Source organism: Abrus precatorius, unplaced genomic scaffold, assembly GCF_003935025.1.
Source record: "Abrus precatorius isolate BTA unplaced genomic scaffold, Abrus_2018 Scaffold11, whole genome shotgun sequence".
Lineage (NCBI taxonomy): Eukaryota > Viridiplantae > Streptophyta > Magnoliopsida > Fabales > Fabaceae > Abrus > Abrus precatorius.
This window is the reverse complement of record NW_020874303.1, coordinates 5,389,453-5,413,499: the sequence shown is the minus strand read 5'-3', so window position 1 is coordinate 5,413,499 and position 24,047 is coordinate 5,389,453. Positions and strand designations below refer to the sequence as shown.

The following is a 24,047-nucleotide window of genomic DNA, read 5'->3' as shown; positions in this document are numbered from 1 at the left end:
CAATGTCTCTTTTCGTCATTCCAACTGTTTTCTCTCTCCTACTATGTTTTTCTTCCTCCTCTGCTTCCCTCTTCTCCTACTCTCTCTCCACATTTGCATTAAATTTTCTCGCTCTAAATTTTTCTTTCTGTCCTCCAGCTGTGGTATTTCTGTCTCTGTCAAAGGCCAGAACCCAGAAACCCCACTCGTTTCTTCACAAACCAAACAAATTAACTCTTCACTTTCCTTCCAAGCTCAGAGAAACAACACAACCCAACGTCGAAGAGCTTGGAATACACACACCCCAAGTGCTTGATTTTTCCATTCATTCTAGGAACCATTTTAATACTGAGGTAAAGCTTTTGAAACAACATTACCCTCCCTTTTTTAAATCCATTTTTCTAAATAGTTTACCGTACCAGTTTTCATGAAACTTAATCGGTGACTTTTGGGGGTCTTGGTTGAAGTTTGAAGGTGAAAAGGGGTGTTTTTATTATCTTCCAAGGGAAAAGTTTCCATCTTTAAAGGTTTTTCTTCTCTGGGGGGTGGGGTTTATTCTCTTGTGCTTGTTGGAGGCACGTTTTGATGATCCTATGTTTGTGTTTTTTTCATGTTGTTTCTGTGGGTTGTTGTTGTTGGTAGAGGCGCTCATTGTTTTGCCTCTTTCGGGTGTGGTGTTGTTTTTGGCGTTTGGAGAAAAGTCCTTTTGATTTTTGGTGTGTTTGCTCTTGATTGTTGACGGTTCTTCGTTCCTTCCGTGTTTGCTTGCAGTGTGATTTCTCTGTCAGGGTGCACTTCGAGTTGGGAGAACAGCAGATAAAAAATAAAATCATAGTTATTTGTTCTGTCTGTTTTCTTGAGATTTACGTTTTGCAATGACGAGAAGTTGACAACTTCCTTCACCTTCAATTTCTCGTGATATATCTCAAGGTACGTTTCATTTCTCGCTATTATGTAGTTTTGGGATTTTTACACAATTGAATCCATGTTTTTATTATTTATTTTAAAAATGTTTGTCCAACGTTGAAGTAATAAAAAATATTATTTTTTACTAAACATTATAATATTCAATGTCATTAAAGTATTGAATTTTGAGATGTTTTATTATTTTTAATAACAATTTACTATATAGTTTCATTATATATTCTTAATTACACCTTAAGAGATTTTTTTATTGAAAAAGGAATTTATTAAATTTAGCTTTTTAATAAGAAAATTCCTATATTTAGCACTTCAACTCAGAACTCGTGTAGAAAGTTAATATTTCTTGTTAAAAAAACCTTTCTAGTCATTTTTTGTGATAAACAAACATAATGGGTGGATTTTATTTTTTGGGGTCTGAAAAAGTGCTGGATGCAATGTGCAAACATGAAGATGTTTCCTGCCTATGGTGATTGCTCCAATGTAAATGCATGATTTCTTGCTACATTTATGACTTTTGGGTGTTGTAATGCGTGGGAAGAGTTGGTACTTGCGAAAGTTTGTTTTTGGATGAATTTTTTGAATCCTGATTTCTCGTCCTGTGTTTTTCATACAAGGTAAAATGTGGAATTTTTAGAACATGAAGAATCTCATGTTGTATAATTTTGACTTTTTAATGATAGGCATGTGAATATCTGACATAGTGGATGTTGAAATGACATGGCCTTGGAAAGATGTTACAGAATGAGTCACAATAATTTCTCTGTCCAAAAAGATTTTCCTACCAATTTTTTAGTTTTTTTTGTCATATATTATCATCGGTCGTCAGATTGACTAAATAATTAAAAAGGTTATTTATTATAGGATTTTGTAACGAATGAATATTCTAAAGATATTGGTTGTAATTTTTTTATTAAAATTTGGGTAAAAAAGAATATATAAGTGGTAAAAATATTATCCTGCTGTTTTTTCTTTAACTTTTTCTTACAATGGTACAGTTGTACGCAGTACATGTTCTCAGAGGCCGTGATTTTAGTCACGGGAAAACATAAATGATCTCTGTTAACTGTTAAGTACAATCATCACATTGTCTATTTGCCTAAACTATCATTGTCTTTATTTGTTCCATAAGAATGTACACTTTGCCTAGATCTGAAAATTTTGAAAATTAAGAAGGAAAGAATAATAGAGTTGAAATTTTCAGTTTGTTTGGATTAACAAAAGTAAGTAAGAAAATAAAGAAAAAGATAAAATGAGTTTTTTTTTCCTTGCTTGATTAGATAAAAATTAATAGAAAAAGCTATTTTATTATAAAGACATTTTTGTTCTTATAATGCAAATTTTTATTATTTTCTTTCTTTCCTTTTTTTCTCAAAATTATTTCTATGGGTGGGTCATACTAATTTTTCTCTTTTTCTTTCCATTCCTTCTTGCTCAGAATGTGGAAAAAGTGATTTCGATTTTATGTTTTTTCTTGATTTTCTTTCTACATAAACTTTAGCCGGCCTACATAGATACACGTGTACTGTTGGGTGATATAAATGTCTCTTACACCATCCGTTGGGTGATAAATTTTCCAAGAGCTATGTTTTATGTCATTTTATTACATTGACACAATTTTACATTTCCTTAGTTAAGTAGAAAACTATAATTCGTTACATCATTAATTAAATTTTCCTTTTTCCTTCTTTATGTTTGAGACATACCCCTTGGTGTTTGTGTGACACATTTTCCAATTTCCATTTATCACGATTATAATAAAGTGAGATATTTACTTTCATATGGGTGCTGCTACAACACTGACCCAAGTACTATACTCCAAAGCTAGATCTAAAAGATGATGGCTATGCAAATCAGGGAATCCATGAATCATGCCAATATAATTTTTCAATAAAAAAACAATTGTTAGATTTTTTTTTTTTTTGGGTAGAATGATTGTCGTGATTCAAATATGATTTTACCAAGATCCAATGATTACAAAAAAGTTATAATTTTCCCGAAATTATCATTGGGTTTTACCATTCCTTAGCAAGTAAACGGAATCAGTGTTGACGGTGACCATCATCAATCATTTTAACTTTCATAATAGGTTATGCCAAAGAAACTAATTTATAGGTTACATATTACAAAAATGACGATTAATCGAGTGATGGGCCTAACGCTCCTACGCTCCTTGAAGCGCGATTAGGATAAAGTATGTGGAAATGATGAGCTTGTTTTCTTGTTGGGAGGTGGGGTTAAATCAGTGCCAAAGTAATAAAGTTTTGATTTTTCAATGTATAATAAAACATTGTACTTTTTTTGTAATCTATTTTTCAATTGCTAAGTCTTGTTTTCTACCTTTTGCTTGTTACATAATCCCTTTGGTTTTCCTTTAAGAATCTTGTTGCTAATTGCCATCTTGGACAAGATGCATAGTATTACGTGGATAAACTACAAGTTTTAGCTTTTTAATGAATCTTTAGATCTTGTCCTTCAGTTTCTATTCTTTTGCCCACTACACGTTTGTATGTTAGAAACTACATTTTGACGCTCTTTACACTAGGCATACATTAAAATAAAATTTTAATAGATATAAGCACAAAAAGAAAAATTCCCTCCTCTACCAAAGGCCTCGATCTATGTGTTAAAGCATTTGCCTTTTATTTTGTTAATAGCTTTTATATGAACATGCCCATCATGATCACCATTGTGTAATAACTTTATTGTCCTTGTGAATGGTTTAAAACGTTAAGAGTTATAGATTTGAATAATCACAATCCTCATCTCCATTTGTTAATGTTGGTGCAGATGGAATCCGTGAATCCGTCAGCAGTGACTCCAAGAAAGAAGTTGGCTCGAAGTTTTGCTAAGGTTCTTCATGTTAAAACACTGATTGGAATTGCCTCAGTTGATGGGTTGAAGAATGTTATATCCGAAACGAATCTCAAAGATGAAGGAAACATGGATAAGACTACATTAAATTGGTCTGAGTCTTTCGACTCAGATGGTGATGAAGAGCTTCAAGAAAGAGTGGCCACAGAAGCTCTTCTTGCAAAGCTGTTTGCTAGCATTTCAACTGTTAAGGCTGCATATGCTCAGCTACAATTTGCTCAATCGCCTTTTGACCCTGATGGAATTGAAGCTGCCGATCTATTGCTAGTTTCTGAGTTGAAGAATTTGTCTGAGCTTAAGCAATGTTACTTGAAGAAACAGTTTGATCCTTCGCCCGAGACAGCGATTCTTGAAGCTGAATCAAAGGAGCTGCAGGGTGTTCTAAAGACTTATGAGATCATGGGGAAGAAGTTGGAGTCACAGGTGCGGCTTAAGGATTCGGAGATTGTGTTTCTTAGAGAGAAGTTAGAGGAAGCTAATAGGCATAACAAGTCAATTGAGAAGAGATTAAATCGAAGTGGTCAATTATCTGTGCTTGATAATGTTCATATATCAGGATTAAGTCCTAATCACTTTATAAATGTTCTTCGCCACGCGGTTAGGTCCGTTCGGAACTTTGTGAGGTTGATTGTGGATGAGATGAGAGCTTCAGGTTGGGATATTAATGCTGCTGTTGATGCCATCGAACAGAATGTGGTTTACTTGATAGAAGATCACAAGTGTTTCACAATTGAGGCCTTTGTTTGCAGGGAAATGTTTGATGCTTTCCACTTCCCTAACTTCTCCCTTCCAAATGAGTCTATTCCTGACAGAAACAAGAGACAACAATGGTTCTTTGGGAGGTTCAACGAGCTGAAATCCATGAAAGCAAAGGACTTCCTTGCCGAGAAGCCAAGATCATCGTTTGCAAAGTTTTGCAGGATCAAGTATTTGAGACTTGTGCATCCCAAGATGGAGTCATCATTTTTTGGTAACCTTAGTCAGAGGAACCTTGTGAATGCTGGAGAATTTCCCAACACTGCATTCTTCACTTCATTTGCTGAAATGGCTAAGAGGATATGGCTCCTACATTGCTTGGCCTTCTCTTTTGAGCCTCAAGCTGAAATCTTTGAAGTGGGGAAAGGGTGTAGATTCTCTGATGTGTACATGGAAAGTGTGAATGATGAAATTTTCCTCTATTCAGACCAGACAGTGGAATCAGATCCACAAGTTGCATTCACAGTAGTTCCCGGGTTTAGAATTGGTAAAACTGTTATACAGTGTCAAGTGTATCTCTCACAGCACCAAACCAAGGTAAAAAGGTTCACCTCCACTAAGCAAAGGTAACAGTAGCTGGTGCCAGGCACTGACCCTACAACACCAGTGATTGAACTGGAAGCCATTTTTTTTTTAGTTGAGCTTTTGGAGGGAAGGGAAGGACTGTGTTTTGGTCTTGTGGGGACTCAACTCTGGCTAGGATCACTGGGGCATCTTTGTCCATTTGTATTTTGGCCATTTTGAAAAGAAAAGCTATTGGACCGTTGCATTGGGAACAACCCTTTTCTTTAGAATCTTTTTTAATTTATGCTAGATTTATCAAAGACATCCCCCCCAAATTTTGTATCAGGCCAGTGACAGGGATTGTCTAGCTGTTATGCATCTTTACTGGACATTGCATTATATAATATGTACATAATGATATATAGGTGGGAATATTATAATCCTCTTTTCCTTTTTTATATCTTTTTCTGCCCGGTTTCCTTATTTTTGACCTCCTATTTAAGTTTTGACTCTTATTTAAACTTTCATGTTAAAAAAAACATATAAACACAAATTATCACCAATAATATTGTACGCGTTTGGATTCACTTGCAAATTTTACAACTAGTAGTATTAGATTATGCATAGATCTATAGATATTTTAATGTGAATCTAAACATGGCATGAGTTTAATTCTAATGCCACTTGTGGGTGTGGATGGATCATAGATCTTTAGTATTATTCCTCATTCCTCTTATGGAATGGTGCTTCTTGTGAAGAAAAGAAAGTAAATGAAACGGCAATTTTGCCCTTGTAGAAATGAAAATCATATCATTTAATGGGGTTAACTAATTTTTGGGACTGTGGTTGTACGATCCACATTGGGTTTGTAAGAGTATTGAAAGCTAATTAGGTCCCACATGATGCCAACTTTATTCAACGAAGTCGGTGTTGAAGGGGCATGTGAAGACAATATTTGCAAACCTTTCCTTGTCCCATAAAAGAGATGTGGTTATGTATCTTCCTATAATGCTTCCTAACCCTTGCAAATATCTGATAATATGAGTGATTGTGCGCATATTGGGCTACGGCTCACATGGTAGAAGTGGAAAGTGGCAAGGACCATATCGATCTTTGGGTGCTTTCAGGTCCTTCAAATCTAGCAAATATGTCATCTTCTACGGGGAAATAATCGTGGGTGATTTTCTTGCTCTTCTCATAATCTCTAGTCCATGTGGCAGGGATTAGAGGGTTACATTTAGATATAAAATTTACTTGGCTAATAGAAACAGAAAATATATGATAAGATACTTTCTTTTTATCTTATCATATATCTAACATTTATCTAATCAATACAATATGATAAGTTTAATACATAGATTTATTTTATTTTTTAACATAAATAATATTCTGACTAATTTTTTACATAAAAAATAAACATGATAAAATAATATAATATGTTAAATTTATTACTTTAGTAAGCATTAAATATAAAATAACATACTAATTGACCTTGCTTTTATTTCATCTTATTTTTAATAAATTCCGATGTCCTATTTTTTTAACCTATTACAATTGTCAAACGAGTCTATGTGTTATTATTATTATTTTTTTAATGCAGAGGCCTTGATCTTTTGCTTCTCTTTGAAAGTAATTCTTAGGGAAAACTTTTTGTCATTTTATGTATTTTAGAGTGTATTTTTAAGATGAGTATAAAAAATAGCATCAATTTTATCTGAGTAAACTCTGAAATTAATATTGTGAAACGAAGTCATTTAACAATAAAAATTAATATTATTATGATTTAAATTCTTAATTAGACTAAAGTGTTTTAAAGTTAGGAATTAATAAATTTATTTTAAAATCTGGCACACTAATTTATTTTGATAAGGGGCATTGAATTGAGAGGCTTTGAATTTGGTGTGAAAGGACAGGTACCCTCTGATAACAGAGATGACAAAAGAAAAGTGGGGCATATATAAAGATGGTGGAATAAAAGGCAACAATGTATTACACACATTTTTGGGCCTAATGTGTGGACATTTGTTCAATACTGTTATGGGCCTCATGGTTTCCAGAAATATGAGATGAGTTATTTTGAAGACAGTGAAGGGAATGGAATCAAACAACTCAAATAAGTCTCTGAACTATTATTTAGATTATAAAATAAAGTCAATAGAACTCAAATATTCAATCTATCTTGCTTCATCTTATTTGTTTGGGCTCTGAACATATTTGGGAAATGAGATTTCTATTTAATTTTGATTTACAAATATCCAAATACTATGTTACCTATTTAACACTTTATATCTCTATCTCTCTCTTCCTATCACATCTTATCATTTATAATGTCTATGTTTTTTTCTTTTTTTTAATCTCATTTTAAGAGACGTTTAGTAATTGATTTTATTTTTTTAAAATTTCAGGATTTTTGAATTATTTTTAATTAAAATTTTCAAGAAAACATTCCTGTAAAAAAAATATGAATATAATATTTTCATGAAAGTAAAAAGATTTTTACAATGTAAAATATAATTATACCTCTTAATGTTTTTAAATTTAAAACTAATTTATATTGTTTATCCATGTTATCTCTGCTCAAAATTTCTATTATTAACTTGCTATTATAATTGATTTTTTTAAAATTATTGTAATTAAATTTTCGTAACTATCATCATTTATATTAGTCAACTTAACTGATATTGTCACCTAGTATCATTGTTATTGTTGAAATTATTTTTTAAATAAGTATAAATTTAATTAATAATGTAAATAAAACAATTTATCAATTATTATAGAAAATAAAGAGATTTTTTTTTTTAAATATTGTATAATATTTATAAGAATATTTAAAATATACCAAGTATATTTTTAACATTTTCAAAGAACAGATGTTTTTCACAAATTAAAAAAACAGTACAATAAAGCCTCCTTGGTGTCTATACTCAAGGAGTATCTATGTAATATTTTTCATTTCCATTAATCAGCATGTCATTGAAATTTCTGTTCCTTTGTTTTTCTTAGCCATATTAGTATGTTTGGTCTAAACAAATAATGGCTACTTTACACAGAAGCTTCCATTCAACAGACATTCTCTTTGCTTAAATTGGGTTTGATTCTTTCTCTGTGATAAGTCAGATGATCAACCCTTGCCCTTTTTATTTAATTATTAATGAAAGAAAATGCAACAGTGTGCCCATTTATTGTAACTTTCATAATGTGTTTTTAATATTTAGGGCGGTTTAGCTTGAAAAGTTAATTTGTTTCTATTTTTAATTACAATAACTCATTTTATTGTAGTTTTATTTTTAAATATTAATATAAAAATAATGTAAGTAATAATTTATTATTTTTACTATATCTTATAATTTGACTACTTGAGATCAAATTCAGAAATTGCACTTCGATCTGTTTTTGTCTTATGTAAAGACTATGTATAACAGGCCTTGCTTAAGTGAGTTAAAAAATGGGTCCGTGAATTCCTTAATTAGTCTTAAAAGTTTGATTCAAATGCTTTGAATCATTATTTCAACGTGAAAGACTTTATTAAATTGAAAACAACAATAATATTCTCACATCCGTTTTTTATTTTATATTCCATTTACACTAATTTTATATTCTATTTCTCGTTTCTTTTTTCATCACATATTTACCTTTTTTTAATCTCTATTACTTATATCCATTTCACACCCCGTTATTTTTATCCAATTGAGAAAAAATAGACTAATTGATGTGTACACATGCTGTTCTAAACACTCGCTCAATCCTTAGAAAATAAAATATAGGTCCTTTATTATCTGATATGTGTAAAATGGAAACCATAATATGGTTAAAAGTGGACAAAAAATAATGAAATCTAAAATATTATTTGATAATTGTAGAGAAGTAGATTGAGAATATGGAAAGTGTATTATTCCCTATGCCGCCATCTCTAGATTACATAGCGAGAGACAGACTTTCAATTTGGACCAAATTACAAATTACCAGTACAGAAAAGCATACCTTGATTGAGAAGAAGGGAACTGAAAACATTATTATTATATATTTTCAATACGTGGGAAATTGTTACTCAATATCAACAAAATGTAATATAGAGAGGAAAGCTATGTCAGAACATGATGGTTACAAAGAAACATGACTCCTTTTTGGTCAATGATTATTTGACACAAGTAAAGTTGTTGATTTTGGAGGCATTTTTGCGGTACCAATAAGATTAAGATATCACTTCATTCATTTGTGTCCATCCCCTGGGCTAGGATTAGATACAACTTCTTCATTGGCAAAATGAGCAACGAACCTGCCATTGCCACGCATGAGATGACTAGTGTCCTTACTTGAAAGTGGCGTACCCTGCAAAGAGAGCACTTGTTGTGTCTCATTTTTGAGGATCTTTCGAGCATCTAATTCCGAGGAATAACATACCAAAACAAGGAGAGTGATGAGTAAAGCATAATTCAAGCGAGCCATGTAGAGCTGCACTAGTGTAAGCAAAGTTACCAATGTGTTTGTATCTTTGTGATATGCTGAAAGAAAGAATGGCATATGCATGCTATTTATAGGATTTTAATCCTCTAAATGTTCGTGTTTCTTTTTTCATTTGACAGAGAAAAGACACAAAAACAACTATAGTATGACCCTCCTTTATTGGTGTATGGTTTTTAAGTATGTATTTTTCTTTAACATGAAAAGAAACACGAGGGGAAAAAGACATGATGTGAACCAAATTCCTATTTATTATACCTATGTAAATATCTAGAAGAGTGGAAGAGTGAGACGTCAGGATTACCCTATTTGAACAGGTTGAAATCTACCTAAGTACAAATGGTATGTTTGGATGAGAAATGAAAAAAAGGGATGAAATAAGAAGGAATAAAATAAGAGATGTAAAAAAGATAATGTATGATGGATAGCAATAAATAGGAAGGAAGTGAAGAAAATTATTTTTGCATGTTTGGTTCAGTGAAAAAGAGAATAAAAAAAGTAAATAGATGATATGATTTTTTATAATGCTTCAAAAAAGAAATTGAATTTTTTATTATATATATATATATATATATTATCTTAGTATAAATTTATTAATTATTTTTTTATAATTCTTTGGCTATAAAATAATAATTTTATTTTCTAAATAATTAAGTCTAAATAAAAAATTGCTATTGCATTTCACAACTGAAAGGAGAAGAAATGAAAAAGGTGGATCCCATAGAAATGGCAGCAATTTCATGCCCAAACGTGAATCCATCCAAACCAGAGAGAAATATGTAGAAAATTATCATTTCAGTCCATGCTATTTCAACAAAAACAAATAAAGTGTAAATGTATTACTTTAATTTTTTTAGTTTTATTTTTCAGTGAAAATAAAAACATTATCTTGTTAAGTATAATTAACATTGACCTTTATTACATCAATTACTAAGGTGAAACCCTCATTTTAATTAAAGAAACACAAAAATATTTACTTAAATTTTGTCTAATAGGCCATTATAAGAATGATGAGGGCCCTAGAATTCCCTATGTTGGGTTAGGTTCACATGAAATTAGATGTTGGCTTTGGTTTCTAATATGATATTGAGATATCCATTTGTTCTTACTTGTTTGCTCCAAATTCCTTGTACTTGCTTGTTAAATTGAATCTTCTTCATCACAAGGCATTGTACGTTTTGATATCATAAAGAGTGCACTCTTTCATTGTTCATTGGCTAAGAGTTCATATTATGGCCGCCACTTTGACATTCCATAGTGGCCCTATTCTCGCGGAGCCATCAATAACACTAATTCCGTGAATGAATAATACATGTCAACTTTTTTTGACTTGAAACAATGGATGGCAAATTAGTAGTTCCACTTTGAAAACCTGCAGAGACATTATTGTAACTCTTTTCCTTGATAGAACACAGATTTGAGTTTCATTCAGCTCCAAATGTTTGATATTTAATTTATACTATAATAAAAAAAATGTTAGAAAGTAGTTTTTATATCTTTTATAGAGCGGTTTAAATCACTCTAACAAACATTATTATGTAAAGTTGATGCATTTAGAAAGATTATGAACTTCTCTTTAAGTGTTACTTAGAAAATAATTCTTATAATTATTATCTAAAAGTACTTCTTTTGAATTGCAAATATAAAATTAACAAATTTTTTTTTAATGGAAGTTTTATTATGAATTAAAATTAATTTTTTATTATGTTTAAACTTAAATTTGTATATCTAATTTTTTTAAAAAAAAATTAGTAAGTTTTTTTATTATAAATTAAAATTGATTTTTTTCTGTTAAAATTCAAGTTTGTATGATGTGTTAATCAAATAATTTACATTCAAATGAATGAAGTACCAATAAATAGAAAAAAATCAAAATAACAGTAAATTTCACTGTTAATAGAAAGAAAAAACTAAAAGAAAAATATAAAAAGAAAAGAATAAGAAATATACTTAGGGTTGTAAAAGGAACCAATTATGTTAGTACAAAGAAAAAATAAAAATTAATGGCACTACTACAAGTTGAGTAGCGCTTTATCCTTTCATGCAATTATAAGTTAAAAATTGTTATATTATTTAAAATTTTAATTTATGAGAGTAGTTGACACGTAACTACTTTTTAAAAATAACCTTATAAAAAGTTATTAATATATAACTATTTAAAAAATATAACTTTAAATAACAGTAAACATGTAATAGCTCTTTAAAGTTATATTTAGAAAATAATTATATACTAACCAATTTTTAAAATTACAGAACAATTATGTATTAATTAATTTTAAAAGCGGTTATGTTATTTTTTTTAAATGAGTACTTTAAAAATTTAAAATAACATAGTTTTATAACATCATTGAATTTATGTTTGAATCAATACGTGTTTATGTTTATTTAATTAATGTTATTATTTATATATTTTGTATTGCATGTACATTTATTTTATTTTTAACATGTTTTTAAATATATATTTAGAAAATTTGGTTTGCCAAATTTTTTAAGAACTTAGAGAATGTTGATTTGCTTTTAAAGTTTTCCTAGTAATCCATAATTGTCTACAACAAGACGAAATAATTGATTTAACACACATACTTCATAGTAGGGGTCAGAATGCAAGATATTAGATGAAGTGATTCAGGTCAGTGGCACTTCTGAAGTGTGAATTGAACATTATTGATGACTTTGGTTATACAATTTCTTCTTGAATGATTGTTAAGGTGAAGACAAGAAAAAGCAACAAGCAACTAAAAAGTGATGGATGAGGAATATCAATTACTTTTAGAGGAAAGACTTGCAGTACTAGTATCATTTATTGTGGAACTTTGCTTGTATATGAGAAAAAGTACACGATAGCGAGATTGGTATCTTCTTGTTTATCGGGTACATGTGCCTAACCTTTCATAACTTAGAAATGGTAATGCCAAGTTCTGTTCATGCTTTTTGTCAACTGGGATTTAGTTCTTTAAGTAACCAAAGTAGGAAAGTTCATTTTTTTAGCCCCCCACCACATGGTCAACTGTATCCCTAAGATGCTTTATCAATTAATCAATCTATGTAGCAAATTTATGTAATTGGTGACTCATTATTTCCCATTTTTTTTCTTACACAGATAATTTGGGGTGTAGTTAGCAAGTAGGCAGTAAATTATGTTAAAGAATAAATAATTTTGTTAATTTTATTTTTTAAGGTTGAGTTTAAGTAAAGTTAGTAAATTTTTATTAAATTTTTTTTATTATATTAAAGACATAAAAATGTAATAAATACTAATAAAAATGAGCAATGGAAAATTTCAAAAATCTTAACTCATGGGGGTGGCTCATAGTCATCAGTAACAAATGATGGTAGCAAATAGGACTTGATTTCTTACACATTGTCTCCTTTAAACCTAGTTAGTAAATTTCTTCATTCCAACCAGTTTTTGGTAATTTGAAGAATGATTCATCTTTATTGGCTATGCGTGATTTCTGTGATCAGTGATGAATCAACTTTTCCTTCTCTGTCCCCAATTATCGACTCTCGTGAAGTTGGAATCTAGATGCTTGGATACTAGATTTTGCACACAACGCTGTAGCAGTGTTTTTTTTTTTTTTTTAATAATATTGTGGAAGGAACACTACGCATTTAATGCAATGCTGCAAGAATTCGTTTTAGTCATAACTTCCTATTATTATGTATTGTGTCTATACGGTAGCAAATGCAAAGAGATAATGCATTTTATCGATAATTAAGATATTGCATTCTAAATCAATATGAAATGCATATATTGGTTTAGTTTTTTCTTCATTTCATGTCACTGGCCCAATAACAGCATGTGTCCAACAAGTTTTTCAAATCAATAGCATTAACATAAGAAGTTTAATCAGTTAGGGTAAATTTAAATCTAAATTTGTTCGCTTTTGATTTCTTTTTACAAATAGGAGCTGATTCTTTTAAATGAATAGATGTAACACCTCCAAGAGCCTATATGTAACCTTCAAGTTACACATAGTCAAAGATAGTATACCTATGATGAGTTAGAAAACTTGGAACATCAAAATATGTTGCGTCAATAGAATCCCCAACCTATTTATCTGTCCATAATCGAATGAAATTCCTAACCGGTTGACCATTCACCTTTGCATCAAAAGTTACCATTTTTTTAATTATTTTTTAAGTAATTTTTTAACTGTTAGATTATTTAATTTATACAGTTGAGATCCCATATATATATATAGAACAAAATCTTTATTTAACTTAAGTCTAATGAGTTAATACGAAAATTTTTTATGAAGAGACTCGTGATTTGAAGTTCTTTACCAACAATGTAATTAATTTTAAAATATCGGTGGAAATTAGAAAATGTTTTACCGGGTAATAACACAAAAAAAGGAGAAAAATTAGTGACTGAGTAATTTAGATTAATGGGAATAAGAAAATAGTGTGTAACTAGGGACATCTCACTAATTAAAAGCTAGGTATCTATCATTAACCTTATTCAAACAAAAAGAAAAATGTTTTTCATATAATTCCAAGTAAAGCAAGGATTGAGTCAGTGGTATTTAAATGTAACAACTAGTTCAACCCTTTTTTAAGTCAATTAAATTTTACAGCTAGCCATGCTAATATGCAATATGCAACACGAGAATTAGTTTTTGGCTATTGGGGGGCAATTATACCTACAAAAACTAAGAAATATTATTTCTCCAAAAATACAATGGGAAATTATTATAATAAACTGAAAATAATAGTTGTATAATAAAATTGAAATAATGGAACCAACCATCAACGCAAACCATCCCAGTTAAATTTGCAATGGTAGAGAAATAACCCACAAGATCGCATCCTCGAGTAGTCTTTGCTTTTGTACTTTGATCTTGCTTACCCAAAAGTTGGGGAAGAGAATCAATTTCAAGTTTTTAATCAGACGAAAGAAAGGTACAAAGAAACAATGGTTGTTTGCAGCGTCCTGTTGACTGTTGTCTACTATTCTAATGACTCAAAAGTAACTTCTTATCGATGACACAACCTAGTCTCATAGTCTGAATATTCTTCCTACTATATCTTGCTGCACAATGCTGTTGGTCGCAAAGCTTGTCTAAATTCTAATTGATACGTCACTGTACAACAATTTTAAATTCTATTGCTTGGCTAAAAGCACAAAAATCTAGGAATATATGCTTTAAAAGAAGAGATAAAGAAATATCTACGGGAGATTTTTAAAATTGAGAAATGTTATTCTTATAATAAAATTATTGTATTTTTCTTACAAATGAGAAAGATAAGGAGAGAAGAAGATGAATAGATAAATATGTGACAGAGAAAAATAGAACAAAAAAGTTATTGTTGTAGAAAATTGTCATGAGAATGATATATCTCATTAAATTTTAGTTGGATAATGGTAATTATGTCACACCCAACATATATGAATGTATACTTTGAGTTTCTAAAAAAAAAAAAAGCAAAGAAGAAAAGGAATGGATAAGTTTTTATTCATTTAGTTCCTGAAATCTTAAGGTTCAGTAAATTTAATTCTCAACTTTATAAATTCTTTATTTTAATTATTGATTTTATAGAAATAATTTATTTTAGTCTCTTTCATTTTATTTTTTACTGTCATTTGTGTAAAAAAAAGTGAAAGACTTTTAAACATAAGTTTACTTAGAGAAAGTTTTAAAGGAGATCGTATGATAAGTTTACTTAGAGAAAGTTTTAAAGGAGATCGTATGAGCAACTTCATACAAATTTCACAAAGTGAGTATAGTTAATATGTTACTTCTTAATTTATTAAGAATTTGTTCACCAATGCTATGTGCTTATAAAATTTTCCATTTAGAAGTTTGGATGAATGTCATATATTAAAAATATATAACAACCTTAACCAAAACATTAAAAATGTATAACACAAGCAAGAAAGTAACTAAAAATTACGTTGGATAGTTTACAACAAGATAAATCATGAAAGTGCAAGAATTGTGGAAACATTAAAAATAAAAGGTTGCAAACTATAGCCTATATATAATAAGGTCATGATTACTCCGAAGTAGGAAATTAAAGCAGCTCTCACAACTCACATGAACATTTTAAAGTAAATATCATCATATATTCTAATACAAAACATAACTTTATCCAAAGAGATGATGATTGGCATATGCACATAATTAACTGCCTTTCACGTCAAGAACACCAAAAAGCCTGCAAAAGTTTCATAAGCATCTGAAAGGTTATGGTCTCCTCAAATCTCCAAAACACTAAAACTCAATTTATTATACATTAAACAATTGAAATAAATTATACAGACTACAGAGAAATATAGAAACAAATAACTAATAAGATAGGAACTAATTAAGAAAGAAATTGCGAAGAAAACAAAAGAAAGTGCAACATATATATACGTACGTTGAAGCATAATATGAAGGGTCTCTTCTTCCATGCCTTGTTGAGCTTTAACAACATTTCATCCTCAGAACATATGTTACCAGATGAGGCCAAAAACACTCTCCTTCTTACTGGAGGAGACCACAGGCCACTCTGTTGATAATCAAAATCTAGCTGAGATGCATCAAAGAACTTCACCAGTAGCCTTTCAGAGACGGATTTTGAGACCATTTGAATGCACGGGCTTGTAGTGGAGGAACAAGAGATTTCAGACTGAGACATTGAAAGGTTTAGACTTTTAAGGGATAGAATATTGTAAGAAACACACACGCCCGCGAGGTTGAACATAAACAATAATGATTAAGTTTCTTTCCGAGAGATATAAATGAAGTGGGGAAAAGGGGACATCATATGCAAATAATGGTTGGGACTAGTGTGTGATGTTAGAATTTATATTGGTTTTCTAACCATTGTGCATGGCTATCAACCATTGCGTAAGGATCGCTTTTATATTTGTGGAGTATATATGAGAGAATTAGCATGCCAAAAATCACAAATAGAAGTTTTTAACTTCCCGGAACGAAATATAAACGAAGAAAAACGTGAATATGATGCATTTTTTTTATTTAGTTAGAAAATTGACTTAAAAAAAAATAATTTCTATTTTGTAATTTATATTTTTTTTTCTTTTGCACCACTTCCATTCACGCTATGAGTATAAGGTTTAAATATCACTATTTTATTTTGAAATTTAAAAACTAAAACAATGGAGTTTGAGAGATGAAAAAGAAGAAAAGAAAAAAAAAAAAGAAAATCAATAAAAAAGTTTTCAATTTAAAAGAATATAAAAACATGAATTTATGAGAGTTGTAAAAAGTTTATAATAATTTTTTTCTTAATCTTAAAGACTTTAAAAATTGATTATGATCAAATAAATCTTTCTTTCATAAACATTATTTTTAAAATAAATAAATTTATAAGTCACGATAATACAAATTTTATAAAAGACAAGAAATGTAAATTTTAATAACTAAACATACTTTATCTTAAATAAACTATATGAAAAAAATTAATTAGTATATTCAAATGATTTAATATTGTTTTATATTAAGCGATGTAAATACAAATAAAACAAAAAATTGAATCCAACATAATTTAAATATTGTTATAGCTATTAACTACAAATAATAGATTATCAGTAAAGTGATGCAACTTTCAAGTTATTAGAATCGAGAATAACAAAGAAGTTAACTTAATAAATTTAAAGTAAACATTAAAAAATAAAATAAAATGATAATTATATAAAAAAGATAAAAGTCACTTTATGTACTTCTCTACATAGTATGAGTAGTATAAAAAAGTGTTGAACGTATAAGAAGATAAAAAAAATTATTTGACATATTTAATAAATAAATAGTTGTGTCTAACGAATATATTTTTTAAGTTCTATGTAAAAAGACACAAATATGTAAAAAAAACGAAGAAATATAGATAGGCTAGGGTTTTTCGTCTTCAAGATAGGATTTTTGAACCTCACAAGAAATAGAGGAGGGGCGTCGCTAGGGTTCTCACCTTAGTTGGCATAAGAAAGAGTGACACAACGAAGATAGAGGTGCACCAAGGAACAAGGCAGGCAGAGAGCGCTGGGTCTTCGACTCTGGTTCGAAGTGGCTTTAGCAGAATGGAGCGACAGGAAGCGTAAAAACGTTCAAAGGAAGAGACAGATCTTGTAGACCGAAGCATGAAGATTGGAAATAGGCCCTGAGGAAACCTTGGAGGAGCCAAAGGTGGACATACAAGAAGATCAAAGTCCTGTAGACTAGATGCCATTTCAGGTGCACTCGATCCTTAATCCTTCTGAATCGCATTCTTATAAAGACATGGTTTTAGGAGCTAAAGACCTAGATTTAGTCCTTAATGATGATGAAATCCTAAAATCAGTATTAGAAGATTTTAATCTTAACTCTGAGAATAATAAGGATGAGGAAATAATGTCAGATACTCAGAATCTATACCCTGAACTGAAAATTTCGTTAGATGATTATGAGGCTTAGTGCTCCCCATGGAAGCATACCCTTATTGTAAAACTGCTAGGTAAGTTGGTAAGTTTCAATTTCCTGAGTCAAAGACTAAATAATATTTGGGACAAAAATAGTTCCTTACAAATCTTGGACTTGAATAACGAATTCTTTTTGGTTAAGTTTGAGAAAATGAAAGATTATAAAATTGCCCTTTTCAAAGGACCTTGGCTTATTATTGACCACTACCTTCTTATTTAGAGGTGGAGACCCTTGTTTAGGACTAAAGATTTAAATCTTAAAAAATTAGATGTATAGGTTCGTATCCCTGATCTTTCCCTAGAATCATATAATAACAAATTTCTTTGGCAAGTTGGAGTTTGCTTGGGGTCAATGCTTAAAGTTAACCCCTATACTTCCCTGTTATCTAGAGGAAAATTTGCTAGGATTTGCATTAAAATCGATCTTAGGAACCAATTAGTCCCAACTTTTAGAGTTTTAGGGTAGGAATTTAAAGTTGAGTATGATGGACTTCACCTAATCTGTTTTAAGTGTGGGAAGTATGGCCACAGGCAGGAGCATTGTGGGAGTAATGAGAAGTGTAATATGATAGATATGGAGCAGGAGAACTCACATACTAGAATTTATAAGTGTAGTGAGGAAGAGCAACCTGATAATGCAAGTATAAGGAATGATAATTGTTGAGACTTTTCTTTTAAACACAACAAATGTACCAGGTCTGTTGCAAGTAATAACCGGTAGAGTATCAGAGTATCGTCCTCAAGGAGTAATTCAAACGTATTAATTATTAAGATACAAATTAATTGAACTTATATACAATAGAATTGATAGATGATTTTCATGAAATTTTGGATAACAATTAAAATGCAAAATGATACTGTAAAATATAGTAAAATTCAAGTTTAAGAAGCTGTGATTGAATTTCATCTATCTCTCTTTCTGTATTCTAGTAATTCAGCGGTAAATATAGCAACCATGTCTAACGAATTTGATGCAAAATACCAAAGTCTTATATTTCAATTCTTTGAAAATATATTTCTAAGATAATTTCTCAAATGTTGATTTCTCAAACAATTAACAAACTATCCAACATTAAAATCAGGATTTAAAAGCAATCAATAACTTGAAATCTATTCCTAGAATAACCAGTTATTGAATAATCTCAACTAGATCTAAATCTAAATAATATCTTTTCAAATATATCTCAGATCTGAGCTCCAAAAATCATCAAATAGACAGATTCAACTATTAAAATGAATTGAAATCACCAAATCAATAGAAATGAAGAAAAAATAAATATATTTATATAAATTACTGAGAATACATTAAGTTTGAAGATTTATATTCAATCTCATACAAAATTTAGCTGTTCATGGCAACCATAGTAATAAGAATTGAGATACAAACGAAGTAGAACATCAAAATTTGAGTATTCCTACTTTTTCCTATGCTCTGCGCCGCTCTCCCTCTCCAAAAATCTATATGGAACAGTAACTATCCTTCAAAAACATAAAAGTCACTTTTTTATATTGGTCTGTTCAAACTTCTCTCGTTATTGCAAAACCTCCTCACTGTAGCGAGACATGGAGATAAAAATTAAGTCATTCTATTTGCTTCTCGCTGCAGTGATAGTTCTTGCTACAGCGAAACAAGAGACTCTCGCTATAACGATACAGTCTCACTATAGCGAGAAGAGCACAAAATCATCCTCTTTACACTTAAGCATTCTCGTTGCAGCAATGGTGTAGCAAGGGTGCCTCGCTACAACGATAAACCTCTAAAAGCTAACTTTTTCTGCAATTTCATGGTTTATATGCTATTTTTCTGACTTTTTTCAATTTCCTTCAACTTTAAATGATGTCTCTCATTTGATTCTAACTACAAAATAGATCAAAAAAGGAATTAAAACACTAAAAATTGCATTTTTTTCCCTTTAAAATATACAAGTATTTGTAAAAATTTCAAGTTTAAGGGTTGACAAAATAGTCAAACTTTTAACATTAAAAGTGCTCAAATCACTTATTTTATTCAATTATCAATAACCTTAGGGAAGATTTAGGTGGGGAGAACCAGTACATGGAAGAACCTTTTGGTCCTTGAATGATAGCAAAGCAGCAATTTAAGAAAAAAACCCAACCATAGTCATTCCTCTGGACCCATCACTAAATCTAGAAAAACTAAAGATAATAATATGGGTTCTAGATATGAGATTTTAGGGGACTAAGAGAAGGAGGTTGATCAGCACTCAGAACCTATAGATCAAAAGACATTTGTTATTGATAGGAATTACGATTATAGTAAGGGGGTTTGTACTTTTAATAAGATGGATAGGAAAACCTTTAGGAATACCAAATTAGGTGAGCCTATAAAGAAAAATACCAAAATTAAGGTTAATCCCAAACCCAAGAAATCTGGAGCTAACAAAGCTTATGTACCATAGGCTAAAACTATTAGTGATGATAAAAGTTGCCTAGATATAGATAGTAATTGTCAAGAGCAGGAAAATAAAGAAGTTCTAAATTTAATGTCGTACATTCGGGAAAATATCATTGAAAACTGTCAAGGAAGTTGTAATATTCAAGACCTCATAGGTATTACCTTTGCTACCTTATGGAAAACTCAGAATGAGCCTTTAATCCCTTCAGATAGACCTTGTGGACAACCTTTAGAAATAGATGTGGATAAGATTGGTCCAGTGATCCTAAATGATCGTGTTGATAATCTAGATAGCACAAGTGTTCCTAAGCAACTAGGTGTTGCATCAAAATTTATGTAAATTGTTATGAATTGCTTATTTTGAAATTGTAGAAGTGCTGGGGTCAAAACATTCCCTAAACTTATTAATGAAATAATCAATATCTATAATCTTGATTTTATATCAATTTTTGAAACTAGGATCTTTGTTGATAAAGCTGTTTTGGTAACTAAAAAGTTTAGCTTAGATAGTTCTGTCAGGATGGATGCTATTAGCTTTTCTGGAGGAATTTGGTGCTGTTGGAACTCTGGGAAGGTTCAAGTTGATGTATTAAATAAAAACAAGTTTTTATTCCACCTTAAAATTAGTAATAGTCAGAAAACTTAGATCCTTTCCTCCATTTATGCTAGTTCTCAAGAAAACCAACGGGTTGAGGTCTGGAAACTGTTAATTGATTTAATTTATCCGTTAAGGTTCCTTGATGCGTTGTTGGTGATTTTAATTCAATTCTATTTGAGAAAGAAAAAAAATGGGAGGTAGACATGCTAATTTGACTCTTATTAATCAGTTTGCTTAATGTTTGAGTATTTGTGGCCTTCAGGATTTGAGATTTAAAGGGAATCCCTTTACCTAGCAGAGGGGTAATTTAAATAAGTGAATTGACAAGGTAGTTGTTAATGATCTCTAGGGTATGACTTTTCCTAACAACTCCCTTATTCACCTCCCCCTCCTGAAATTTGATCATGCGAGCCTTTGGTTAAAATTAGATCTGAGGACTATTTTAGACCTCACCATAAGAATTTCAAATTTTTAGCTCTTCGGTTGTCTCATAAGGACTTCTGCAATCAAGTTAGTAAAGCTTGACTTGTTCTAGATCTTGGAAAGATAATATTTCTGATTTTCAAAGAAGCATTTCTAGTTGGAATATAAATACTTTTGGAGATATTTTTAAAAGGAAAAGAAGATTGCTAAACAGAATTAGGGGTATATCTTACAAATTAGGTTTAAAAGACAATCATTTCCTAAGCCAACTTATGAAAACTTTATGGAAGGACTACCAAAAGATCTTGGACTATGAGGAAACTTTCTGGTTTCACCAGTATAAGTCTAGCTGGATTAATTTGAGGGATAGAAATAATAGGTTTTTTCATAAAGTCGTTATTATTCGCAAATAACATAAGATAATTGAGACTCTCAAGGATGAGAATAATAACTGGGAATATGACCCTCTTACCCTCTAACACCTTACTGTGAGCTAATTCAAAAATTTATATTTTGATCATTGGCCTTCTCGTAAATCCCTTGTCACTATCTCTTCCTATCCCCCTCTTAGGGATTGTGATAGGTCTATTATTGAGTCTGATATTTCTTTAGAGGAAATTAAGGCTTCCCTATTTAGTGTTGGTAGTTTCAAATCCTCACAACCTAATGGTCTTCACTCTCTGTTTTTTAAGAGTCAATGGGATCTGTTAGGCCCTCATATTTTCAAGTTAGTATCTGGCATTTTCAATAATCCTAAAGAGGTGGCTGCTATTAATTATACTATCATTACCCTCATCTCTAAAGTTGAAAACTCTAAGCATATTAAGCAATTTAAACCCATATCCCTTTGCAATGTTAGTGATAAGTCACTAACTCATCTAAAAAATTAATAGTTTTTGGCATATTTCATTGAATTTAAATCATAAGTTACTGCAATTAATTAGAAAATTCAAAGAATGTTGCAAGTACTAAAAAATTTATATAGATCATTCATATTCTGATGTTGGCAATTGAATTTTTGAAAGAAATTAGACAAAAATTGACATTTAGACTAAAAAGTGAAAGCTAAGTGTTGTAGGACACACTTTGTGGGGACATGAACTTTCGTTTGTGGGAACACGATGCTGACAGAGCCTATAAAAGCAGAAAATTATGAAAAGATGACATCTTTATCTTTCCTTTTTTAGAACATTCTGGAGCACAGTTTTCTAGATTTTCATACAGTTTTACGTAGAATAGGATAACTAGGGCAAACTCCTTACATCTTGGTAGAAGGATTCTCATGGGAACTTGGATTTCCTTTCCATCTTCTCTGATTACGTGAATGGGGTTGATGAAAATGGATTCATTGCTGGAAAGTTGTGAGATTTCTTGGACTGGAACCAAAATATTTATTATAAATTGTCTAGGAATAGAAGTTTATAATATGTGGTCTGTTAGATTTTAAATCTTAATGCTGAATGTTTTTAGCTGTATATAAGGAATTAGGACACTAATTTCATTTTAGAACTAATTACCAAGGAATTGGGGTTAAGTACTTTAGAAAATCTGACCATTAGATGAAGTTGTATTTTAAGTTATAAAATTATTTGTATGCAAAGAGAAAAGGATAATGGATTCCAAACTCAATCTGCTTTAAATTGTTATCAGACCTAATCTCAGTAATCACAGTATTTACATTCTGCAGTTAGTTTACTTTGTGTTTCTGAATTTAGTTTTTCAGTTCTGTTCATTTATAACATTAAATTCCAGCACTTTTAATTTCATTTTGCTTACAATTCTGCACTTAGTTAAATTTTGTTCTGTTTGTATCCTATTTAGGGTGACCCAACTAGTATCATTCTTGTAGTTTGGTACTTAACATTAATCCCTGTGGACGATAATCTTTTGTTACTTCAATGGTTTGGTGCACTTGCCAAAAAGTTATTAGTTAGCTACAAATTTGTCACAAAAATTCTAGCTAATTGGATTAAGGGGTCTTTGCCTCATCTTATCTCTTCCAATCAAACCAATTTTATCCTGAGTAGACAGGGTATAGATAATATCCTGATTCTTCAAGAACTCATCCATTCTTTTGATAAAGTTAGGAATGAGTTTGGTTACATGATTATTAAACTTGACTTGGACAAGGCTTATGATAAAGTTAGATGAAGTTTTATTTCTGAAACCTTTCAATTAATTGGTTTTATCCATCGATTTTTTGATCTAATATTTTAGTGCATATCCACATCTTCCATGTCTATAAATTGGAACAATAACAGGACTGAGAACTTTAACCCTACTAGGAGAATTAGGCAAGGAGATCCTATTTTCCCTTATATCTTTGTTATGTGCATAGAAAGATTGTCTCATTTAATCCAGGATCATGTTAATAATCAAAACTAGGTTCCTTTTTCTTTTAATAATGTTGGGCCCAAAATATCTCATCTCCTTTTTACAGATTATATTGTTCTAGTGGCTAAAGCTGATCTGCATAATGGTGAGACCATAAAATCCATTTTGTATGAGTTTGGGCAGGCTTCTGGCCTCTCTGTGTGAATAAAGATAAATCTTCCATTTATTTTTTCAAAAATTGTGATCCTGTAGTTAGACAAGGTATAGAAGTCATCCTTGGCATTAATAACTCTCCTAATTTTTGGCAAATACCTAGGTATCCCTATAAGTCATTCTAAGCCCTCTAGAAAAGATTTTATTTTTATAATTGATAAAAT

At 30.5% G+C, this 24,047-nt stretch overlaps 1 protein-coding gene across 1 annotated transcript; it reads left to right on the top strand.

Moving 5' to 3' along the window:
- On the top strand, nt 1-5,501 carry LOC113854846 (protein GRAVITROPIC IN THE LIGHT 1-like). The gene is made up of 3 exons (XM_027486106.1): nt 1-332; nt 751-909; nt 3,691-5,501. The coding sequence occupies exon 3, from the start codon at nt 3,691-3,693 to the stop codon at nt 5,098-5,100; it is 1,410 nt and encodes a 469-aa protein (XP_027341907.1). The 5' UTR covers nt 1-332; nt 751-909; the 3' UTR covers nt 5,101-5,501.
- Nucleotides 5,502-24,047: the final 18,546 nt, after the last annotated feature.